At 45.0% G+C, this 21,192-nt stretch overlaps 1 protein-coding gene across 3 annotated transcripts in view; it reads right to left on the reverse strand.

The window, feature by feature from the left end:
* mapk8a (mitogen-activated protein kinase 8a) overlaps positions 1-21,192 on the reverse strand; it is a 128,045-nt gene that overhangs the window by 32,603 nt on the left and 74,250 nt on the right. For all 3 annotated transcript variants that reach the window (XM_078199653.1, XM_078199654.1, XM_078199655.1), the window contains exons 2-3: positions 6,996-7,173; positions 778-907 (exon numbers count right to left, since the gene is read on the reverse strand). In XM_078199653.1, coding sequence (XP_078055779.1) covers positions 778-907; positions 6,996-7,117 — 252 coding nt within the window. In that variant the 5' untranslated portion in view covers positions 7,118-7,173. The remainder of the gene's footprint in view (positions 1-777; positions 908-6,995; positions 7,174-21,192) is intronic.

Below are 21,192 nucleotides of genomic sequence, written 5' to 3' on the forward strand. Positions count from 1 at the left end.
CAAGATAAGACCTTGGCAAACATTTAAATCGAACAATATGCACTGATGACATTATTGGGAAGCAATTGGAGTTAGCATCCAGTCAGCTAAAGCACCCCAAATTATCTTAGATAGGTAGAGTTTTGATGGACAAATGAGACAATGGTTATGGGGGGCAGACGGGAAAGTGGACTGGAGACCACAATCAGATCAGCCATGATCTTATCTTATGCAGCTTGAAGGGCCGAATGGCCTACTCCTCTCCCAAGTCCTATAATCCAATGTATTAAGATCAGGACACCTTATATTTGCATGGTCAAAAAACTGTGGTACATAATATTCAAGAAACAGGAAAATAAGACATAATAAGTCATTCACAAGCCTTTTTTTTTGTAGAGAGAGATTCCAATCGCAAAACTCATTGGGCTACATGTTTGAAGCGACCTTTTTTTTGGTACCTTTTGGTACTTTCTTCCTAATCAAAAAGCCAACTAAGTCCAGAGTCCCCCAGACGAGGGGCAAACCAGATCTAAGCTGACAAGACAAGGATATACATCCCATCTTGGGCTTGGTCAAGTAAGATCCAAGCTGACAGGATGAGGCATTGTACCCCCTCTCGGGCTTGACCTGAGCTTCATTTTAGCCGAAAGGATGGCTTTTTAAAAAATTGCATCAGGTGAAGCCTCGGTTTAACCTCATTGGTCACCCTGGGCGCTTACACTTGATCTTAACCAACAGGCCGAGAAGCGATGTTCGAAGTGTCTTTGCAGGATAAAGGAACATATCAGAGCTGCTTACATTTTTATGGTTGACACACTTCATGAGGACTAATTCTCTGTAAGCCCTTTTCGCGTGAGTCTGGTTTTGAAATGGTCGGCTGAGTTTCTTGATAGCTACATTCCTGTCCAGAATCGCGTCATAGGCCGCACTGTAATAGGGAACAAGAAGATACCCAAGGAAGATTGCATCAGAAATGGCAGCATACAGGAAGCTGAAAGTTTTCAAACAATGCATGCACTAACCCAGGATGTTCAGGTGGTGTATTGATGCATATAATAATACCCAATTACCTCTGCACAATGAAGAGAACAAAAGACTGACTGTTGCAACTTCTACAGTTTCAAACAGTTCTTCAGTTACAACTTTCCCAATCATACACAGCACCACACAATGATAGACAAGAACTCTGCTATCAGCATTGCTGCAGTGTAACTTTTGTCATAGAAACTCTAAATAGACCAAAATGCACCAAGTGTGAGTTAGCTGTATTCTTAAAGTAGTCGATTTGTGTGCAGGAGGAGCAAACATCCAAGATTACCTGGACACAGACGCTGCTTTTAAAGGGAAATTATCCTTTGGTCTTGGGACTGTTCATAAATTAATCAGATCAAATTAGTTGAGCTCAATGATGTGGCTTGAAAGAATAGCATACTCTCATTTAAAACCTTTGTCCTTCCTCTACAAAGAATCCGCTCACCAGATGATCTTGCAATAGACTCTTTATGTTTCAGACAGTAGTAAGGTAATTGACCACCCGAGATGTTGCCACTGAGCAGACTGGGACCATGCTCATTGGAATTCAGACGAATGTACATTGGAGAATTGACGCTGGGAAGCACGACAGGTTCAAAGTAACGGAGTTTTATTTACAGCGTGGTCGTCACTCCACGGTTGCTTCTTGACTCTGGTGGTTTCCCATACTAGCGACCTGTGGCGCCACTTCCAGTGAATACATAAAGATGTGAATGCACAGTGTGATGATACTGCGCCTTTAAGAAAAGGTATTTACATTATGTTTCACGTGCAGGATTTGTTTTAGCAGTTTGTTTTAATATCAGTGCTGCTTCGTCTGAACCCAGCAGCATGTTGTTACTGCAGCAGCATAATTGATCTCAAATGCTAAAATGTTTGTTTTAACCTGAACTAATGAAAGGTTGTTATTTTAGTGTTTTCCCCTGGGGTTCATCAGAGTGGAGCTTGATTCACGTTTAGACAGGAAAAGTCACGTGACTGGGCAGGGCTAGGTTCGCAGAGAGAAACCCAACTCAGTTTGGCATCTGTAGAGAGAAGAAATGGCTCTCGTTCTGTCTCTTTCTCTCTCTGGATTTGCAGACTGGGATCTGTCAGGAAATAGACCTCTTTCTCTGAAGTTCTGCTGCTTGAAGGTACATCTTTCCCTGGAATATGCTGTATGGGAGTCAGAAGGCAAGGTGTCTTTCTGTATCTGTCCAGAGGGGTTAAAAGGCTGGAAATCTGGCATCCACATGAGCATATCTGTTTCTGGTGCTAATTAGTTCTGAAGAAGGATGGAAGTCTATGGGGATATTGCTTAAATTGGAACTATAGAGATAGATAGCTGTTAAGAATTATACATGTCTGTTTAAGTATTTTAATTGATAAAAGTTATGCTAATTCTTTTTGTTATAATCTAACTGTGTTCTTAAATAGAATTTGTTCCAATAAAAGCTTCCTATTGGGTCAATAGAATCACACCTGGAGTGAAACACCTTGGGAGGGATTCTCCCACCCCGCCATGTTAATTTTCTCGTGCAGAGGGGTGGGAGAATCTTGCAGCCGGGCATGCGTGGGATTTGCACATGCGCTCCCGCCGTGTGCGCATCTCCCACACGGAGATGGGCCAGATTTCCAGCGCCATCAGGTCCATGCTGCAAACCGGCGGGAAGACAGGCAAGTCATTTAAATCTTTATTCAAATCCAATTTTAATGCAATTAGCGGCCTTGGAATGAATTCTCCGGCCCGTCTCCCATCTCGCCAGGGTGTTTCACTCTAGCGGGGTTTAGAGTAGCTCCCCATTTTCAGGGATCTAGCGGCCCGACCCCGCTGGAGTGAAGGAGGGTGTCAATCTGGACCCCCAGAGGGTCAGGCGGCAGTGCTCCCTGGATTTGGGCACCCTGGCAGTGCCATCCTGTCTGAAACCGCCACTGAAAAAACCAGCGTGAATTACTCTAGTTTTCCCGCAAATTCAACACTTGGAGATTTTGGGGGGAGAATTCCACTCCGAATGTTAACATTAATGCCAAAGTCAAATAAAGTTGGGGTCTAGGCTAACTTCAGAATATACCTTGGAGTTTCTGATCTGGTTCCTAACAACAGTGCTTATTGCAGCCACCAAGAATCAATTTTAATCCATAACAGGAACAGATATTTTTGTAAAGCAGTTGGTTGGAAAGAAATTGCCGTAGCAAATGAATCTCAGGCCAAAAACTAATTCTATTTTCAATTTGCCACACCGGTAGAGTGTGCTTGACGCAAAACACCTGCTAGACTTCTAGTCACAAGATAAGAACTTGCTCTGAACATGAGATGAATTTGATTTTTAAAGCAACTAACAGAATTCAGGTTTATAGTTGGAGTTAAGCCGATACGGTATGTTGCCAAATAAATGTCCTGTTCCATATCACTGTAATGTGCAAATCTTTCCAGAAATGTTTTAACATTAAATGCAGAATGTTTACAGTGCGAATGTTTACAATGCGGGCAGCAAGGTGGCTCAGTGGTTAGCACTGCTGCTTCACACTTCCAGGGACCTGGGTTCGATTCCCGGCTTGGGTCACTGTCTGTGTGGAGTCTGCACGTTCTCCCCGTGTCTGTGTGGGTTTCCTTTGGGTGCTCTGGTTTCCTCCCACAGTCCAAAGATGTGCGGGTTAGGTTGATTGGCCAAGCTAAATCGCGCCTTAGTGTCCGGGGATGCGGAGGTTAGGGGGATTAGCAGGGTAAATATATGGGGATGGGGCCTGGGTGGGATTGTTGTCGGTGCAGACTCGATGGGCCAGGTGGCCTCTCTCTGCACTGTAGGGATTCTATGATATCCTGGCGATATCTTGGTGATATCCTGCAGATATTTGGGGTGGCATGGTGGCACAGTAGCTAGCACTGCTGCCTCACATGCCAGGGACCTGGGTTTGATTCCCGCTTGGGCCACTGCCTGTGTGGAGTTTGCACGTTCTCCCCGTGTCTGTGTGGGTTTCCTCCGGGTGCTCCGGTTTCCTCCCACACTCCAAAGATGTACAGGTTAGGTGGATTGGCCATGCTAAATTGCCCCTTAGTGTCAGGGACTAGCTAAGGTAAAAATGTATGGGGTTATGGGGATGGGGCCTGGGTGGGATTGTGGTGGGTGCAGACTCGATGGACCGAATGGCCTCCTTCTGCACTGGAGGGATTCTATGATTCTTCATTCTATGATTCCATATCCTGCAGATATCGTCCAACTCTGAGAAATTGAAATCACTCCCAAGTCCTGGAAAACCACACTTCAATTTCAGGTGGACAAGTTGATTGATGTGAAACGTATTTAAGCACTACATAAAGTTGCTGAAGGCAGACACGTTAGCCTCTCCATCAGTGGCTGCTCCAATATAAAACCCAACATCAGCAACCACATTTTTCAGAATCTCTGTTCTGCTCCATCTTCAATCAACAGGGAAAGAAAGCATGGTGCTAGATTTTCTACCTCTTAGCAATAGTAATTGCTGTTCTTTGGCTTTGATTCAAGCAGTGCCAAAACTAAAAGTAACTGGGGAGAATGGCACATGGACATGCTGGTCTCTTTTATGAGCACTGCTATCACAGAACTAATTCCAAATTAAAGACCTGTCTCTCTCATTCAGCTCTATTGACAGCACTGGGTTTGGTCTTTGCCCCAGACTCCATTCCCTTCCCACCATTTCTATCTCTGGCAACTCTGGAGCGACATGGCGGCACAGTGGTTAGCACTGCTGCCTCACAGCGCCAGGGAACTGGGTTCAATTCCACCCTTGGGTGACTGTCTGTGGGGAGTCTGCATGTTCTCCCAGTGTCTGCGTGGGTTTCCTCCGGGTGCTCCAGTTTCCTCTCACAATCCCGAAGGCAGGGGAGTCTAAAACAAAAGGGTATAAGTTTAAGGTGAGAGGGGAGAGATATAAAAGGGTCACTCAGAAGGTGATGAGTGTCTAGAATGGGCTGCCAGAGGCATTTAGACAGTTACATGGGTAAGATTGGTATAGAGGGATATGGGCCAAATGCGAGCAATTGGGACTAGCTTAATGGCAAAAACTGGGCGGCAAAGACAAGTTGGGCTGAAGGGCCTGTTTCCATGCTGTAAACCTTTATGACTCTAACTCAAAGATGTGCAGGTTAGGTTGATTGGCCATATAAAATTGCCCCTCAGTGTGCCAAGATGTGTCGGTTAAGTGGATTAGTGGGGCCAATATGTAGGGTTATGGGAAGAGAACCTGCTAAAGATACTCTGTCAGAGGTCGGTGCAGACTTGATGGACCGAATGGCCTCTTTCTGCACTGTAGGAATTCTATAACTGTTTTAAGTTGAGCAAGACAATTGCCAATCTTGGCGTTGATCCGGGGATGATTTTCTGACCACATATCTGCACTAACACTGCCTTTCACCGCCATTAAACTCGGACCCTGCCTTGACTCACCTGTTGCTGGCACCCTCAGCCAGGTCTTTGTTACAACCAAACTTGACTATTCCAATACCAGCTGCTCAGCTTCCCAATTTCCTGCGTACATTTATGCTCCTCCAAAATTCCGCTGCCTATATCTCATCTCAAACCAAATTTTAATCACAAACCAACCGTGTTTACCTACCTTCACCAGTACCTCTGAGGATTGTTAACATTTTCATCTCTTGTTTTCAAATCCCTCCCTGGCCTCACCCCTCCCTTTCTCTGTAACCCCTTCCAGCCTTTGAGATCTCCAACCACTTGCGTGTCTCTGATTTTAACTGCTCCACCATTTGCTTTCAGCTGTCTTGCACTGGCCTCTGAAACCTCTCCCTAAACCTTCCCACTGCTCCACCCTTCATACAATCATAGAATCCTACAGTGCAGAAGGAGGCCATTCGGTCCATCGAGTCTGCACCGACCACAATCCCACCCAGGCCCTATCCCCATGACCCAATGGCATTTACCCCAGCTAGTCCCCCGACACTAAGGGGCAATTTAGCATGACCAATCCTCCTAACCTGCACGCCTTTGGACTGTGGGAGGAAACCGGAGGATACCCAGCAGACACAGGGAGAATGTGCAAACTCCACGCAACAGTCACCCAGAGCCGGGAATCGAACCCAGGTCCCTGGTGCTGTGAGGCAGCAGTGTTAACACTGTGCCACCGTGCCGCCCTTTTTTCCACTCTTTTAAGACTCTCCTTAAAGCTTCTTCGATCAAACTTTTAGTTCCCTTTCCTGATATCTCTCATGGCTCAGATTTAAAAGCAACTTGAGTGACGGCAATCTTGGGGGCAGCTTACTGCATTAAATCAGCCATCAAATGTGTTGCTGCTGTAACATGGGACCACACAGAGGAAAAGGATGAGTCTGTGCAGTAACAATTGTATTTTGCATTAGTCTTTGGTAGATTCACTGGATACTCTGGGCAGCACGGTGGCACAGTGGTTAGCACTGCTGCCTCACAGCATCAGGGACTCTGGTTCGATTCCCAGCTTGGGTCACTGTCTGTGCGAAGTCTGCATGTTCCCTCCGTGTCTGTGTGGGTTTCCTCCGGGTGCTCCAGTTTCCTCCCACAGTCCGAAAGACGTGCTGGTTAGGTGCATTGGCCATGCTAAGTTCTCCCTCAGTGTCCCCGAACAGGCGCCGGAGTGTGGCGACTAGGGGATTTTCACAGTGACTTCATTGATGTGTTAATATAAGCCTACCTGTGACTAATAAATAAACTTTATTTTATATTCTTCCTTTCTACTTGGTTCAATTGAGGTCTCGCTACTGCCTTGCTCTGTGCATCAGTGACTGTTGCCCCCGAATGTCTTCAATGTTGGCTGCATCATTTCAAAGTTGATATTTCCTTGATATTGCTTTTGGATGAAGAGCGCCACAGGAAAAAAAATGATGTTCATTTAAGTAAGGAATGAATGAAGGGAACAAGCACAGTCCCATTCAGAAAGTAAGTGAGAATACAGTTCTATAATAAACACCAGAGCTATCGAGAGTGCATGCATTCTTGCCTCGCTGTGATTGAACGTAGATGTCAAAGTTGCCAACTCACCACACAATCCCCTGTGCTCCCGACCCGATGGGCTTCAGGTTCTGATAGCGCTTCAACACGGTGAAGGTCGAATCGCCGACCTCTACGCTGTAGAACTGGATGTCGCGTTTATTTCTATTCATGATGCCGGAACTGGTTTGACAATCTGCATTCACCTGCAACTGCTTCCCTCCGCAACCTGCAGGGATTAAAACCAAAACACAAAAGCTCAAAGTGGGGTACAAGGGGGATAGTTTAAAAGTGGTGAAAATAATTTAAATTGATCAGATATCACATGAGACATCGGTCTGCTGTGACGGCCAAGGCAAGTTTATAATAATCAGGACACAGCAACTGGAACTGAAGCCATTGGACAGACATTAAAGATGAGGCTCGCTCCGACAGTGGTTCACACAGTGGGCAGCTCAGCCACACCTGTGGCGTTCAACATTCCTTGACGAATATCAGAAATAAAGTGAAGGATAGTCCAGAAATTCCATTCTGTGCCTTTGAAGTTGGGAAAAGTAATTGGGAAATATAACTTTAACATATTAAACCTCTCAGCTATAGAGGTCCAGCCAGAAAGTTCACTTCGATGTTTATTGCCATGTTTTTGTCACATGTTTGACTCAACTTTGTCTTAGCCCCCTACTATACTCCTTACACACCTACGACTGTGTGGCTAAATTCCCCTCCAATTCGATTTCAAAATTGCCGATGACATCACCGTAGTGGGTCAGATCTCAAACAATGACGAGACAGAGTACAGGAATGAGATAGAGAATCTGGTGAACTGGTGCGGCAACAATAATCTCTCCCTCAATGTCAACAAAACGAAGGAGATTGTCATCGACTTCAGGAAGCGTAAAGGAGAACATCCCCCTGTCTACATCAACGGGGACAAAGTAGAAATGGTCAAAAGCTTCAAGTTTTTAGGTGTTGAGATCACCAACAACATGTCCTGCTCCCCCCATGCCGACACTATAGTTAAGAAAGCCCATCAACACCTCTACTTTCTCAGAAGACTCAGAAGGAAATTTGGCATGTTAGCTACGACTCTCACCAACCTTTACAGATGTGCCATAGAAAGCATTCTTTCTGGTTGTATCACAGCTTGGTATGGCTCCTGCTCTGCCCAAGACTGCAAGAAACTACAAAGGATTGTGAATGTAGCCCAATCCATCACGCAAACCCATTCATTCACACTGTCTAAACTTCCCGCTGCCTCGGCAAAGCAGCCCATATAATTAAGCACTCACCCTGGACATTCCCTTCCACCTTCTTCCGCCGGGAAAAAGATGCAAAAGTCTGAGGACCTGTACCAACCGACTCAAGAACAGCTTCTTCCCTGCTGCCATCAGACTTTTGAATGGACCTACCTCACATTAAGTTGATCTTTCTCTACATCCTAGCTATGACTGTAACACTACATTCTGCACTCTCTCCTTTCCTTCTCTATGAATGGTATGCTTTGTCTGTATAGTGCGCAAGAAACAATACTTTTCACTGTATACTAATACATGCGACAATAATAAATCAAATCAAACTTTCTCCATTATAAATTCCTATGTCATCTTAATAAAGGGTGCTTCCTGTAGATGCCGGCAAACAAGTTAAAATCAGGGACAGGACTCACTGACTCTGTAAAGGTTTGAACAAAGCAAGTGCAGCATTGTGCTCAGCGACAGCCGGCAGGCTTGGTGGGACACAGTTTAAAAATGTTTTAAAAATTAAAGTCTGATTAATAACAGCAGTGAAACGAATGAATTAAAGTTGCCAAAGTCCCAGAGTCTGCTCTTCCCCCTATGTTTGAGACAGAGAGCTGACTGGTGGCAATTTAACCAGAGGGTCACCACGCAGCATGGGTGGCACAGTGGTTAGCACTGCTGCCTCACAGTGCCAGGAACCCGGGTTCGATTCCCGGCTTGGGTCACTGTCTGCGTGGAGTCTGCACGTTCTCCCCGTGTCTGCATGGGTTTCCTCCGGGTGCCCCGGTTTCCTCCCACAGTCCGAATGATGTGCTGGTTAGGTACATCGGCCATGCTAAATTCTCCCTCAGTGTACCCGAACAGGCTTTGGAGTGTGGCGACTAGGGGATTTTCACAGTCACTTCACTGCAGTGTTAACGTAAGCCTACTGGTGACACTAATAAATTTTTAAAAACCTCAGGGGAGGGGCAAAGTTGAGAAGGTGGAGCCTTCATGAATAACCTCAGCCGGTACGGGAATCGAACCCACGCTGTTGCTGTCACCCTGCATCACCAGCCAGCCATCCAGCCCACTGAGCTAACTAACCCCCCCTTTTAACAGCAATAATAATGAAACGTAATTGCACCCTCTCACCAGTGGTGGCAATATAACACTGATTTTGCATGACCCAGTTCCTCAGTGCGAATGGTAGACACACTCCTGGTTCTAATCACTTTTATGCATCCAAAACTGAAATAAGTTCAGTTCTTACAGTGTAAACATGAACTCAAAATATCTAAATGGAACAAAGTAATGCTGTAACTTTAAAATTTGAATGGAATTACATCTGTGCACCCAAATCCATGATGTGGAGATGCCGGCGTTGGACTGGGGTGAACACAGTAAGAGTTAAAACAACACCAGGTTAAAGTCAAAACAGGTTTATTTGGTAGCAAATACCATTAGCTTTCGGAACGCTGCTCCTTCGTCAGATGGAGTGGAAATGTGCTCTCAAACAGGGCACAGATACAAAATCAAGTTACAGAATACTGATTAGAATGCGAATCCCTACAGCCAACCAGATCTTAAAGAAACAGACAATGTGGGTGGAGGGAGCATTAAGCACACCGAATCCAAACAGAATCATAGAAGCCCGCCAGTGCAGAAGGAGGCCATCCGGCCCATCGAGTCTGCACCGACTCTCCGAGAGAGTATCTTACTCAGGCCCTATCCCCATAACCCCACATACTTACCCCACTAAGCACCCTAACCTACACAGCTTGGGACATTAAGGAGCAATTTAGTATGGCCTATCCACCTAACCTGCACATCTTTGGACACCAAGGGACAATTTAGCATGGCCAATCCACCTAACCTGCACATCTTTGGACACCAAGGGACAATTTAGCATGGCCAATCCACCTAACCTGCACATAGAATCCCTACAGTGCAGAAGGAGGCCATTTGGCCCATCGAGTCTGCACTGACCACAATCCCACCCAGATCCTATCACCATAACCCCATGCATTTACCCTAGCTAGCCCTCCTGACACTAAGGTGCAATTTAGCATGGCCAATCCACCTAACCTGCACACCTTTGGACACTAAGGAGCAATTTAGTATGGCTAATCCATCTAACCTACACATCTTTGGACACCAAGGGACAATTTAGCATGGCCAATCCACCTAACCTGCACATCTTTGGACACCAAGGGACAATTTAGCATGGCCAATCCACCTAACCTGCACATCTTTGGACACTAAGGGATAATTTAGCATGGCCAATCCACCTAACCTGCACATAGAATCCCTACAGTGCAGAAGGAGGCCATTTGGCCCATCGAGTCTGCACTGACCACAATCCCACCCAGACCCTATCACCATAACCCCATGCATTTACCCTAGCTAGCCCCCCTGACACTAAGGTGCAATTTAGCATGGCCAATCCACCTAACCTGTACACCTTTGGACACTAAGGGGCAGTTTAACATGGCTAATCCATCTAACCTACACATCTTTGGACTGTGTGAGGAAACACACGCAGTGGGAGAATGTGCAGACTCCGCAGAGACAGTCACACAAGGCCAGAATTGAACCCGGGTCCCTGGTGCTATGAGGCAGCAGTGCTAACCACAGTGCCACCGTGCCGTAGAGTTTTCTCCATTCAACCCCGTCTCCTCCATGTGGAATTCTTCATGAAACTGACAAGTAATATACCTCATGCATGCATTTATTTTGTATCCTGTAAAAAATAAGTGATCAGCCACATTCAAATGACCAAGATTGGTGAGCAAGTGCATGCAGATGGTTGACGAGGGCTCACTCCTGCCACTTTACAAGGTGCAACAGGCACCTCTAAAACTCTGAATTTTGTTGAATGCAAGCGAACACAGATGTGGATCAAGATCGGCCTGAATATTTGCCCTGAATACCACAAACTAAAGATCATCTCCCTCTGTCACTGCCAAATCCTACTGCTCTCGGATCGTTTGAGAGAGCAATCATCATCACAAACTCTTCACAACCACTTCATGTATACTCCCTGCCCCCATATTCCTCAATTTTGCCATACGCAAAGCATCGGAATTATTTCTGAAATGGAGTCCATTGGCTCAGTTGGCCCCATCTCCTTTGGTCGCAGGATAGGCAATCACAAAACAATTGGGAAAGACATTCCAGATTAGTGGTTCCCAACCAGTGTGCCGTGAAGACCCTCCGAAAGTGTCACCAAAAAAGATTCAAAATTCGTGTAATTAAACTAAAACTAATCTTCATCTTCAGCACTGTGATAGGCATTTCCAAGACCTGATGAATCCTGGTTCTCCCGCGCGTGCGCCGGCTGGGAAAGATCCGCACGTGCGCGGTTTAGATTTTTTACGGTGATCAGGCCCACGGGCATTGACCAGCGGGACTCGGAGCTGAAGACAAAGATCCCCACGCACAAAAAGTGAAAACTCAAAAAGGCCGCAAAAACCCCGGGAGAAGAGAGAGGAAGAGGTTAAAAAAAATACAGGAGAGAGGACAATTCCGGTATGGGAAGAAGAGAGAGAAAATAGGACGTGTGCCTCGATTTTTTAAACTAGTATAGAGGTGTGTCCTATAAAAGGTTTGGAACCACTGCTCTAGATAGCAGATCGCAGATGCAAAGACAGAAAATATTTACTGCTGATATCAGAAGTACACTAATTATAGAAATCATCGTGCGTTATATGGTTCCTGTAAACTGCACTACATAAAGCGAACAAGCTGCCTTAAAAGCTGGTATTTGTAATGGACAATAGTCAGCTGGTCACAACTACTTAATGACAATTTTAATAAGCCAAAAGGAAATACAACTTCATATCCAAATCATTAGCTTATGGTGGTACATTGTTAATGGCGCTACAGGATAAACCACTACAAAATCTAGGAGTACCACAAGAAGCTACGGGGCTTCAAAAGAATCTTAAGGCCTGCGAGTATCATTAATGATACCCCTTGAATCTACAGCCATTTTACAAACAATGATGGATAGCTGTCACCATGAAAAGCAGGATCTCATTGTTCAGCAACCAAAATCTTTGTGAATGATGACGAATAATTTAAGTCCTAAGCACAATGAATCAGACAGAGGCCATTCAGCCCTCAGTACATGCACTTTACTGGAATCAAGAATCAAAATTACCCCCCTTAGAGAACAAAGAACAGTACAGCACAGGAACAGGCCCTTCGGCCCTCCAAGCCTGCGGCGATCATGATGCCCGTCGAAACTAAAACCGTATGCACTTACGGAGTCCGTATCCTTCCATTCCCATCCTATTCATGTATTCGTCTAGATGCCCCTTAAATGCCGCTATCGTACCTGCTCCCACCACCTCCCCAGGCAGCGCGTTCCAGTCACTCACCATCCTCTGTGTAAAAAAAATCGCCTCACACATCTCCTCTAATCTTTTCCCCACGACCCTTAAACCTATGCCCCCCAGTACTTGACTTTTGTATCCTAGGAAAGAGCATCTGACTATCCACTCTGTCCATGCCACTCATCATCTTGTAAACATCTATCAGGTCACCCCTCAACCTCCGTCGTTCCAGTGAGAACAAACCGAGTTTATCCAACCTCTCCTCGTAGCTACATCTCCATTTGTCTCAGTTTCAAGTAGGTATCTACATATCCCCGATGGTCTTTGCCTCAAATACTCCGTGTGCTCAACACATTTAACAGAATCAATTATTATAATCGTCAGATCACAGGCCGCATTAACAGCTGCTTAGAAACCTGAAGTTGGTCGTTTTTGCTACAGGAACTACATTTCCTTTTAGTTTGGGAGATTCAATTCACAAGGTGATGAGTGAGTGATTACCTTACGAAAAACAGAGTCCATGCAGGAGAAAAAGACTTTGTTAAGGGAAGGCAATGATGCAGTAGTATTGCCACTGGACTAGTAATACTCAGAGCGAGATCTGGGGACCCGGGTGATCCAGACACGGCCGATAGTGAAATTTGAATTCAATCAAAACCTGGAAATAAACATCTAAGGATGACCATGAAAACATTGTCTGTAAAAGTCTACCTGGTTCACTAATATCCTTTAGGGAAGGAAATCTGCCGCCCTCATCTTGTGCAGCCTACAGGTGATCCCAGATCCACAGCCAAGTGGCTGACTCTCAACTACCCTCTGAAATGGAGGGCAGTTCAGAACAGACAATAAACGCTGGCCCATAATCTTGGAAACCTCTATCAGGTCGCCCCCCTCAACCTCCATTGTTCCAGTGAGAACAAACCAAGTTTATCCAACCTCTCCTCATAGCTACACCTGCCATAAATGGATTTTAAAAATTACAGAATTTTACCATTCACGGCAAAGGGTTCAGCTTTTGAGAAACCCCATAGCCACAGGGTTGCTTAGTCACCATCACTACTCTACACAGGTCACAGAACCAATTCAAACTAGACTCCAAATGTCATTATTATATAGCCTACTGGAACAGCTTCACTACTGTATACTCACAGTAATGAGTTTACTGCTCAGCCGTCAGCTTAATTTAGATAAACATTTGACATTCTCCTTATATTAACGTATTTCTGGTAATAATATGACAGAGGTGAATCCACAGTCAAATGATCAAAGTGGCAGAACAACTGAACACAAGTGTTAACCAAAACTGTACTTTGAAAAACCCATGGTAACACTGAAAACAAGAGAAGAACGAACAAAAACAGAAAATGCTGGAAAATCTCAGCAGGTCTGACAACATCTGTGGAGATAGAATAGAGCCAACGTTTCGAGTCTGGATGACCATTCATTCCTCTCCGCAGATGCTGTCAGACCCGCTGAGATTTTCTAACATTTTCTGTTTTTGTTTCAGATCTGCGGTTTTTTTGCTTTTATCTAAAAGGAAGAAACCTGGGTGGCCTCAATTTGCACAAATCAAGCTGATGTAACTAAGACATCTTGATCCCTTCCCAGATCCTGCAGCCCCAGAAGGTTCAAACAGGCCAACCCAAGAAATAGAGTTCAGTTATGTTGCATTGAAATTGCCTCAGTTTTGAGGACCTATTGTCCACACTCAGGGTGTGGCTTCTGACCTGTGGACTACAGTTATAGCATCAGTCCTAATAGGCAAGTTGAAGTAGCATTTGAATAGTAAGAAACAGGGATTTAAGAGAAAGATTGAGGAACATAGAAACATAGAAGATAAGAGCAGGAGGAGGCCATTCGGCCCTTCAAGCCTGCTCCACCATTCATCACGATCATGGCTGATCATCCAACTCAATAGCCTAATCCTGCTTTCTCCCCATAACCTTTGATCCCATTCACCCCAAGTGCTATATCCAGCCGTCTCTTGAATACAGTCGATGTTTTGGCATCAACTACTTCCTGTGGTAACGAATTCCACAGGCTTCACTCTTTGGGTGAAGAAATATCTCCTCATCTCAGTCCTAAATGGTCTACTCCGAATCTTCAGACTGTGACCCCTGGTTCTGGACACCATCGGGGACATCCTCCCTGCATCTGCCCTGTCGAGATTCCCCCCTCATTCGCCTGAACCTCCTGTTATACGAATCTGAGCAATCAAGGACATGAGAGGTAGAGTCTGTGACACAGTTTACTGTAAATCCAATCAATAAAGCCTATCAGACCTGAATGGAAAGCTTCCCTCTGCTAGCCCCAATGCACCACATCCTTACTGACGAAAATATCTTCCTCGCAAGCTGAAAGACAGCTTTAGTGGTTCTCCTCGAATGCTTTTCTGACAACTGCCCTAGTCACACATGCAACAGAAATTGAAGTTTCCATTTATGAACTTAACCAGCTAGGAGTTCACGCTGCGCACCTTTGTGTGGACTGAACTGTAGCTATTGATGGCTGATTGATCCTTTGCCAGCTTCCTGCAAGAGGCCATTACCATGTAATTACACCATGCATTTTCACTACCGACGCAGACGTACCTCTGCATAACTCCCATTTCGGTCCATTGCAGGATTCAACTCGATTGTTACTCAAGCTGTTTTAAATAAGTAAGGAAGATTGAAAACCTATTTAGGGATAACCACTATATCGAGAGAGAGAGAGAGAGAGAGAGACTATAAATCCTCTCGAATGTCTCTCGGTTGATTTGCTGGCTCATAGCTCCGACACATATTTTCCGAGATCAAACCTCATTTTGTCAGGCAAACTCTTTTGATTGGGACAAGGGAGCTTTTCTGTAGCTGCAGAATCTCAACACAAGGCAGTGTACGGAGCAATAAATTAATCCAAACTCATGCTTAACCAATCGAAATGTTCTGGCTCAGTGAGATTTTGCTGCAATTATATTTTTTTAAATCCAACGTTCAGCAAGAGATGTACAAAATTCGAATACAGACTACAGGGAAGTCGGGATTGCATAGGGACTGGATTAGAAGTTGGTTAAAAATGAGAAGCAAGATACTTGTGAGAAGTGCAATATTAGATTAGAGAGAGAGAGAGAGAGAAAGCGCAGAGTATAACTTGGGGATTGGAACCCTACTGCTTCAAACTCTCTGGTTAGGTGCATTGGCCGTGCTAAATTCTCCCTCAGTGTACCCGAACAGACGCCAGAGTGTGGTGACAAGGGGATTTTCACAGTAACTTCATTGCAGTGTCAATATAAGCCTACTTGTGACACTAATAAATAAACTTTAACTTTACATTAAAGGATCTGATATGAAAATCAAATGTCATCAAACTTGCCAAAAATACATAATAGAGAGAGGAGTAAAGATTTATAGAGTTTTTGTTACACTGGCTAATTATGGCATAGTGGCACAGTGGTTAGCACTGCTGCCTCACAGCGCCAGGGACTCGGGTTCGATTCCCGGCCTTGGGTCACTGTCTGTGCAGAGTCTGCATGTTCTCCCTGTGTCTGCATGGGTTTCCTCCGGGTGCTCCAGGTTCCTCCCACAGTCCAAAAGACGTACTAGTTAGGTGCATTGGCCATGCTAAATTCTTCCTCAGTGTACCCGAACAGGCACCAGAGTGTGGTGACTAGGGGGTTTTCACAGTAACTTCATTGCAGTGTTGACGTAAGCCTACTTATGACACTAATAAATAAACTTTACATTTAATGTCGAAATGTGAATTGCTACACTTTTATTTACATGCAACGGGCAAAGCAGCTGCAAAATAAGCAGTAAATTGGCAGCGGGGAGTTTAGGACACTGGGAGTAACAGTACACTTTCAGTATCTGAGCAATGTAGAAAAGCAACACGGTTATGGGTGGCACAGTGGTTAGCACAGAGACAGCGCCAGACACCTGAGTTTAATTCCGGTCTTGGGTGACTGTGTGGAGTTTGTACATTCTCCCCTTGTCTGCATGGGTTTCCTCCGGGTGCTCCAGTTTCCTCCCACAGTCCAAAGATGCGCAGGTTAGGTGGATTGGCCATGCTAAATTGCCCCTTAGTGTCAGTGGGACTCGCAGAGTAAATACGTGGGGTTATGGGGATAGGACCTGGGTGGGACCAGGCTCGATGGGTCGAACGGCCTCTGGATAAGTCAATCGAATGCTGGGATATCTGATGTGAAAGTCTCCAGAGATTATACTTGGGATTTACAACATCAAGATCAAACCACATACTGTCATGGCAGGGGGTGAGAATAACTAACACAGTTTTACAAAGTTTTTTAAAACCTTAGCATTGCCTGATCCCGATCGCCCAATCCCCAGGCGTTCCCTAACCTCCTGCCCTGGGACCCATCGCACTGACCCTTTCTCTGGTTCCTGGCACTTCGTTCCAGGCAGCTCCCTGCAGTGCCTCTTCCAGCCACTGCAGCACTGTTCCTGGAGGAGCTGGAGAGCTGCCAGCCATGTGGTTGGCCGACAGCTGTCCAAGGTGGGACATCTTTCCCAGTGAGGGCGGAAGTCCCGCCTCATGCCAATCAACACTCGTTAGTATGCAAAATAGCATCAAAGCTGCTGGAGTCGATGGGAATGTGTTCCAGGCTCCCTCCATCCTGAAATATTAGGCCAAGGTTTTCTTACATTGACGAATATACAATCCCGACAGTGCAGAAGGAGGCCATTCAGCACATCAAGTCTGCACCGACAACAATCCCACTTAGGGCCTATCCCCGTAACCCCACATATTTACCTTGCCAATCCCCCTAACCTACACATCCCAGGACACCAAGGGACAATTTAGCAGGGCCAATGCACCTAACCCGCACATCTTTCGGACCGTGGGAGGAAACCGGAGCACCCGGAGGAAACCCACGCAGACACGGGGAGAACGTGCAAACTCCAACAGACAGTGACCCAAGCCAGGAATCGAACCCAGGTCCCTGGAGCTGTGAGGCAGCAGTGCTAACCACTGTGCTACCGTGCCGCCCTATAGACCAAATGACTGGCTAATGATTGTGCATGTTTTGAACCATGTTCGATGAAATAGCTATTCACAATTATATAAATTATATATATATTTAATTCTGATAAATAGATTTTAAATCAATAAATATGCATCTTAATTCAAGGTTGCCCAGATTACTTATTAAAATTAAATTCTTCACTCGCCGTTGCAAGAGTCACATGAGAATACAAAACATGCCATTAATCTCTCAGCATGACTATTACAAAATTTCACCCCATGTTATCGGAAATATAAATCATGCTTCAGAAAATATTGGCATTATAAAGCCAAAATGACACTCCTGATCTGATCTAACTTTATTGGTCTACAAAGCCAATCAGACTTTAAGCCCATAACTGTACATACGGATGAGTACAAATTATAGGCCGATAAATTCTACTGCTTTCGTGAGATGCAGTAGAGACACAACTAATGTACGATTTATCCTGACTCATTTCTCCCTACGTATCTGCAACATAGCCCAGAATCTCTTTTGCCTGCTGCCCTTTCCCAGCCTATTCATCTCCCTAATGTCTGACCACGGTGCAGCACAGATGTTGAAGAGAAAAATTGGCATTTTTAATGACTATGCTAATGTCATATTTAACGAATTAGACCTCCAATCCCTACATAATGGACCAGAACTCAGAAAATTACCAAATGACCTCCATTGGTTTGTTAAAGCAATTAACGCAGCTTATGGACAATAAACCCAGACTGAAGCTTATACTTAAGCGGTTAATGAACTGAGCAAAAGCATTAGGCATCTGCCCCAAACCCAAGTGATTTCACAAAACATAATCATCCAAGGTTATTCCTACTTACTAGCTGCTGATATCTACACTCAGTTCAGAGACAGCAATTCAGAGACAGCATTTCTGATATATAAACCTTCAACGGGTTTCACAGAAGCAGAGATTAGTATCGTTTTTATTAACCTGGGCAGTGCCATTCAGATAGTAATTCCATCAGTTGGCAGTGCAGCGGCAACTGCTTGGCTCTGCATTCTGATCAGGGTAAAACATCAGACTCGGGACATAAGGCGGCACATTCACATGCCAAACCTCCCAATAACACTCCCCAGGTTTCAGAATTTCCTTGTCATTGATGCGGTGATGTGGAGATGCCGGCGTTAGACTGGGGTGGGCATGGTAAGAAGTCTCACAACACCAGGTTGAAGTCATAGAATCCCAGAACGAGGCCATTCGGCCCATCGACTCTGCACCGACCACAATCCCACCCAGGCCCTATCCCTGTATCCTGACATATTTACCCGCTAACCCCTCTAACCTATGCATCTTGGGACACTAAGGGACAATTTAGCATGGCCAATCAACCTAACCTGCACATCTTTGGACTGTGGGAGGAAACCCGAGCACCCGGAGGAAACCCACGCAAAGTCCAACAGGTTTATCTGGAATCATGAGTTTTCAGAGCGCTGCTCCTTAGATCCCAAATAAGATAAGACCATAAGGTATAGGAGCAGAATTAGGCCATTCGGCCCGAGTTGGCTCCACCATTCGGCCCATTGAGTGTGTGTTTCGCCATTCGATCATGGCTGATGTGAATCTCATCCCCATTCTCTTGACTTCTGTTGGACCTGTTGGACTTTAGCCTGGTGTTGTGAGACTCAATATGATGAGCAGCTAAATTCAAGGTGGTGTGAGGAGTAAGGAGCATAAGAATTGCCCAAAGAACTGAAGTCCATCTACTTTGCATGCTATCAGCCTAATGGTTGCACGAGTTGTTGACAAACCAAATAAATTAATCTTTACCAATCAGTGAACAACAGACATGACACGAGCTGAGGAAACCAGCGGTCGAGCTTTGGGACTCACAGGTTAAAAGTCAGCTGCTCCTCTCGAGACGACGCTACCACTTACAACACGTCTGGTCTCAAATCACTCATATGCTGTATTCAAGGATGAGCTACATAGGACATCTTGGGATGTGACTTCCACCGTGATATTTTGAGTAAATCTAGGAAGGGGGTCGCAAATAAGACAGCTACTAACAAATCAGATAGGGAATTCATGAGAAAATTCTTTGCCCAGAGCGTGGTGAGAACGTGGACCTTGCTACCATTCGGAGCAGTTGAGGCAATTAGATTTGATTAATAGGAAGGTGGGGAAAGGAGTAGATGGATTTATGAACAGGATTACATGGAATGGGATGGTTCATGTGGAGTATGGGCTAGTTGGGTCGAATGGATACAATATAGAAACAGGCAAATGTAATTCTACGTCCTAGTAGATTGTGACACACAAAAACACCCAACGGCTCAAACCAAATGGCTCACATGAGGCTTCAAGAAGAGATCTTACCTCAAAGGCACCCTCCCTATCCCAGCCTACAGTGATCAGCCACAGGCTGAAGTATAGGCTGCAATCCTTTCTCCTTGAAGGAAACCATTCACATGCTTAACATTCCTGAATCACAAAGGAACCAAATCAAGTATGCAGAGCAACTATATATTCTTGAGTACACCAAGGTCCCCAAAACAAGGACAGTGAGCAATAGGAACAGCTGAACAGGTAAGCCTGAGACGATACCCAGATACACAACTACCTCAGTGGAGTTCTCACATCACAAACACTGAACTCCAAACCCAACCACTGGGATCTCGCCATGGCACAGTGTATAAACACAAACTGAGACTAATGTCAATCTAACACGGTGGCTAGCACTGCTGCCTCACAGCGCCAGGGACCCGGGTTCAATTCCCGGCTTGGGTCACTGTCTGTGTGAAGTTTGCACATTCTCCCCATGTCTGCGTGGGTTTCCTCCGGGTGCTCCAGTTTCCTCCCACAGTCTGAAAGACATGCTGGTTAGGTGCATTGGCCATGCTAAAATTTCCCTTCGTGCACCCAAACAGGCGCCGGAGCGTGGCGACTAGGGGATTTTCACAGTAACTTAATTACAGTGTTAATGTAAGCCTACTTGGGACACTAATAAATGAACTTTAACTTAATCTTTTTAGCTTTGACATGAAAACATGGAAAGCTTCATTGTGCGGTTACGGAGGTTAATTCCTGTTGTAAGGTTCTTCTCACATTCGAATCCACGCGATGGATTCTATTTATCAGAGGATCCAGCAAAATCAAACACAATAGAAATTCTAGTACAAAGTAAATGTTGCTGAAAGACGTGAAGAATATAATTCCATACTTGACTGATGCATAAAGAGCTGGAAATCATCTTGTGAACCATAACATTATCTTTGTTTTTTTTATTTAATTTGCAATCTCTCTGATTCAATGTCACAAAATTAACAACTAACTCTTTGATGAAGTTTTTAGTCACTCATAATATTCCTTTCAAGTTGAAACCCATTTTTGCTCTAACACTCTTCTATAAAGCATCTCTGCACATTTTTCTATGTGAAAGGTGGTTATATACTTGCAATCTGGTATGGACAAGTTGGGCCGAAGGGCCTGTTTCCATGCTGTAAACCTCTACGGTGTTGATGGAAGGAATTCCAGAATGTAGGATATGAAAACTAAAGCTTTATCATTGATGACAAAGCAAAGGGTGTAGGGACAGCAAGGGTAGTAGATGCAGGAAAGATTAGAGAGTGAGCTAGTTGATGTTGAAGATGTAAGGTGGAGCATTACCATAGAATATCTTCCACGTGCTTGGCTGAGTGAATCTGCAACAACATTCTAAGAGCTGGAGAAAGCAGTC

Source organism: Mustelus asterias, chromosome 28, assembly GCF_964213995.1.
Source record: "Mustelus asterias chromosome 28, sMusAst1.hap1.1, whole genome shotgun sequence".
NCBI classification, from domain to species: domain Eukaryota; kingdom Metazoa; phylum Chordata; class Chondrichthyes; order Carcharhiniformes; family Triakidae; genus Mustelus; species Mustelus asterias.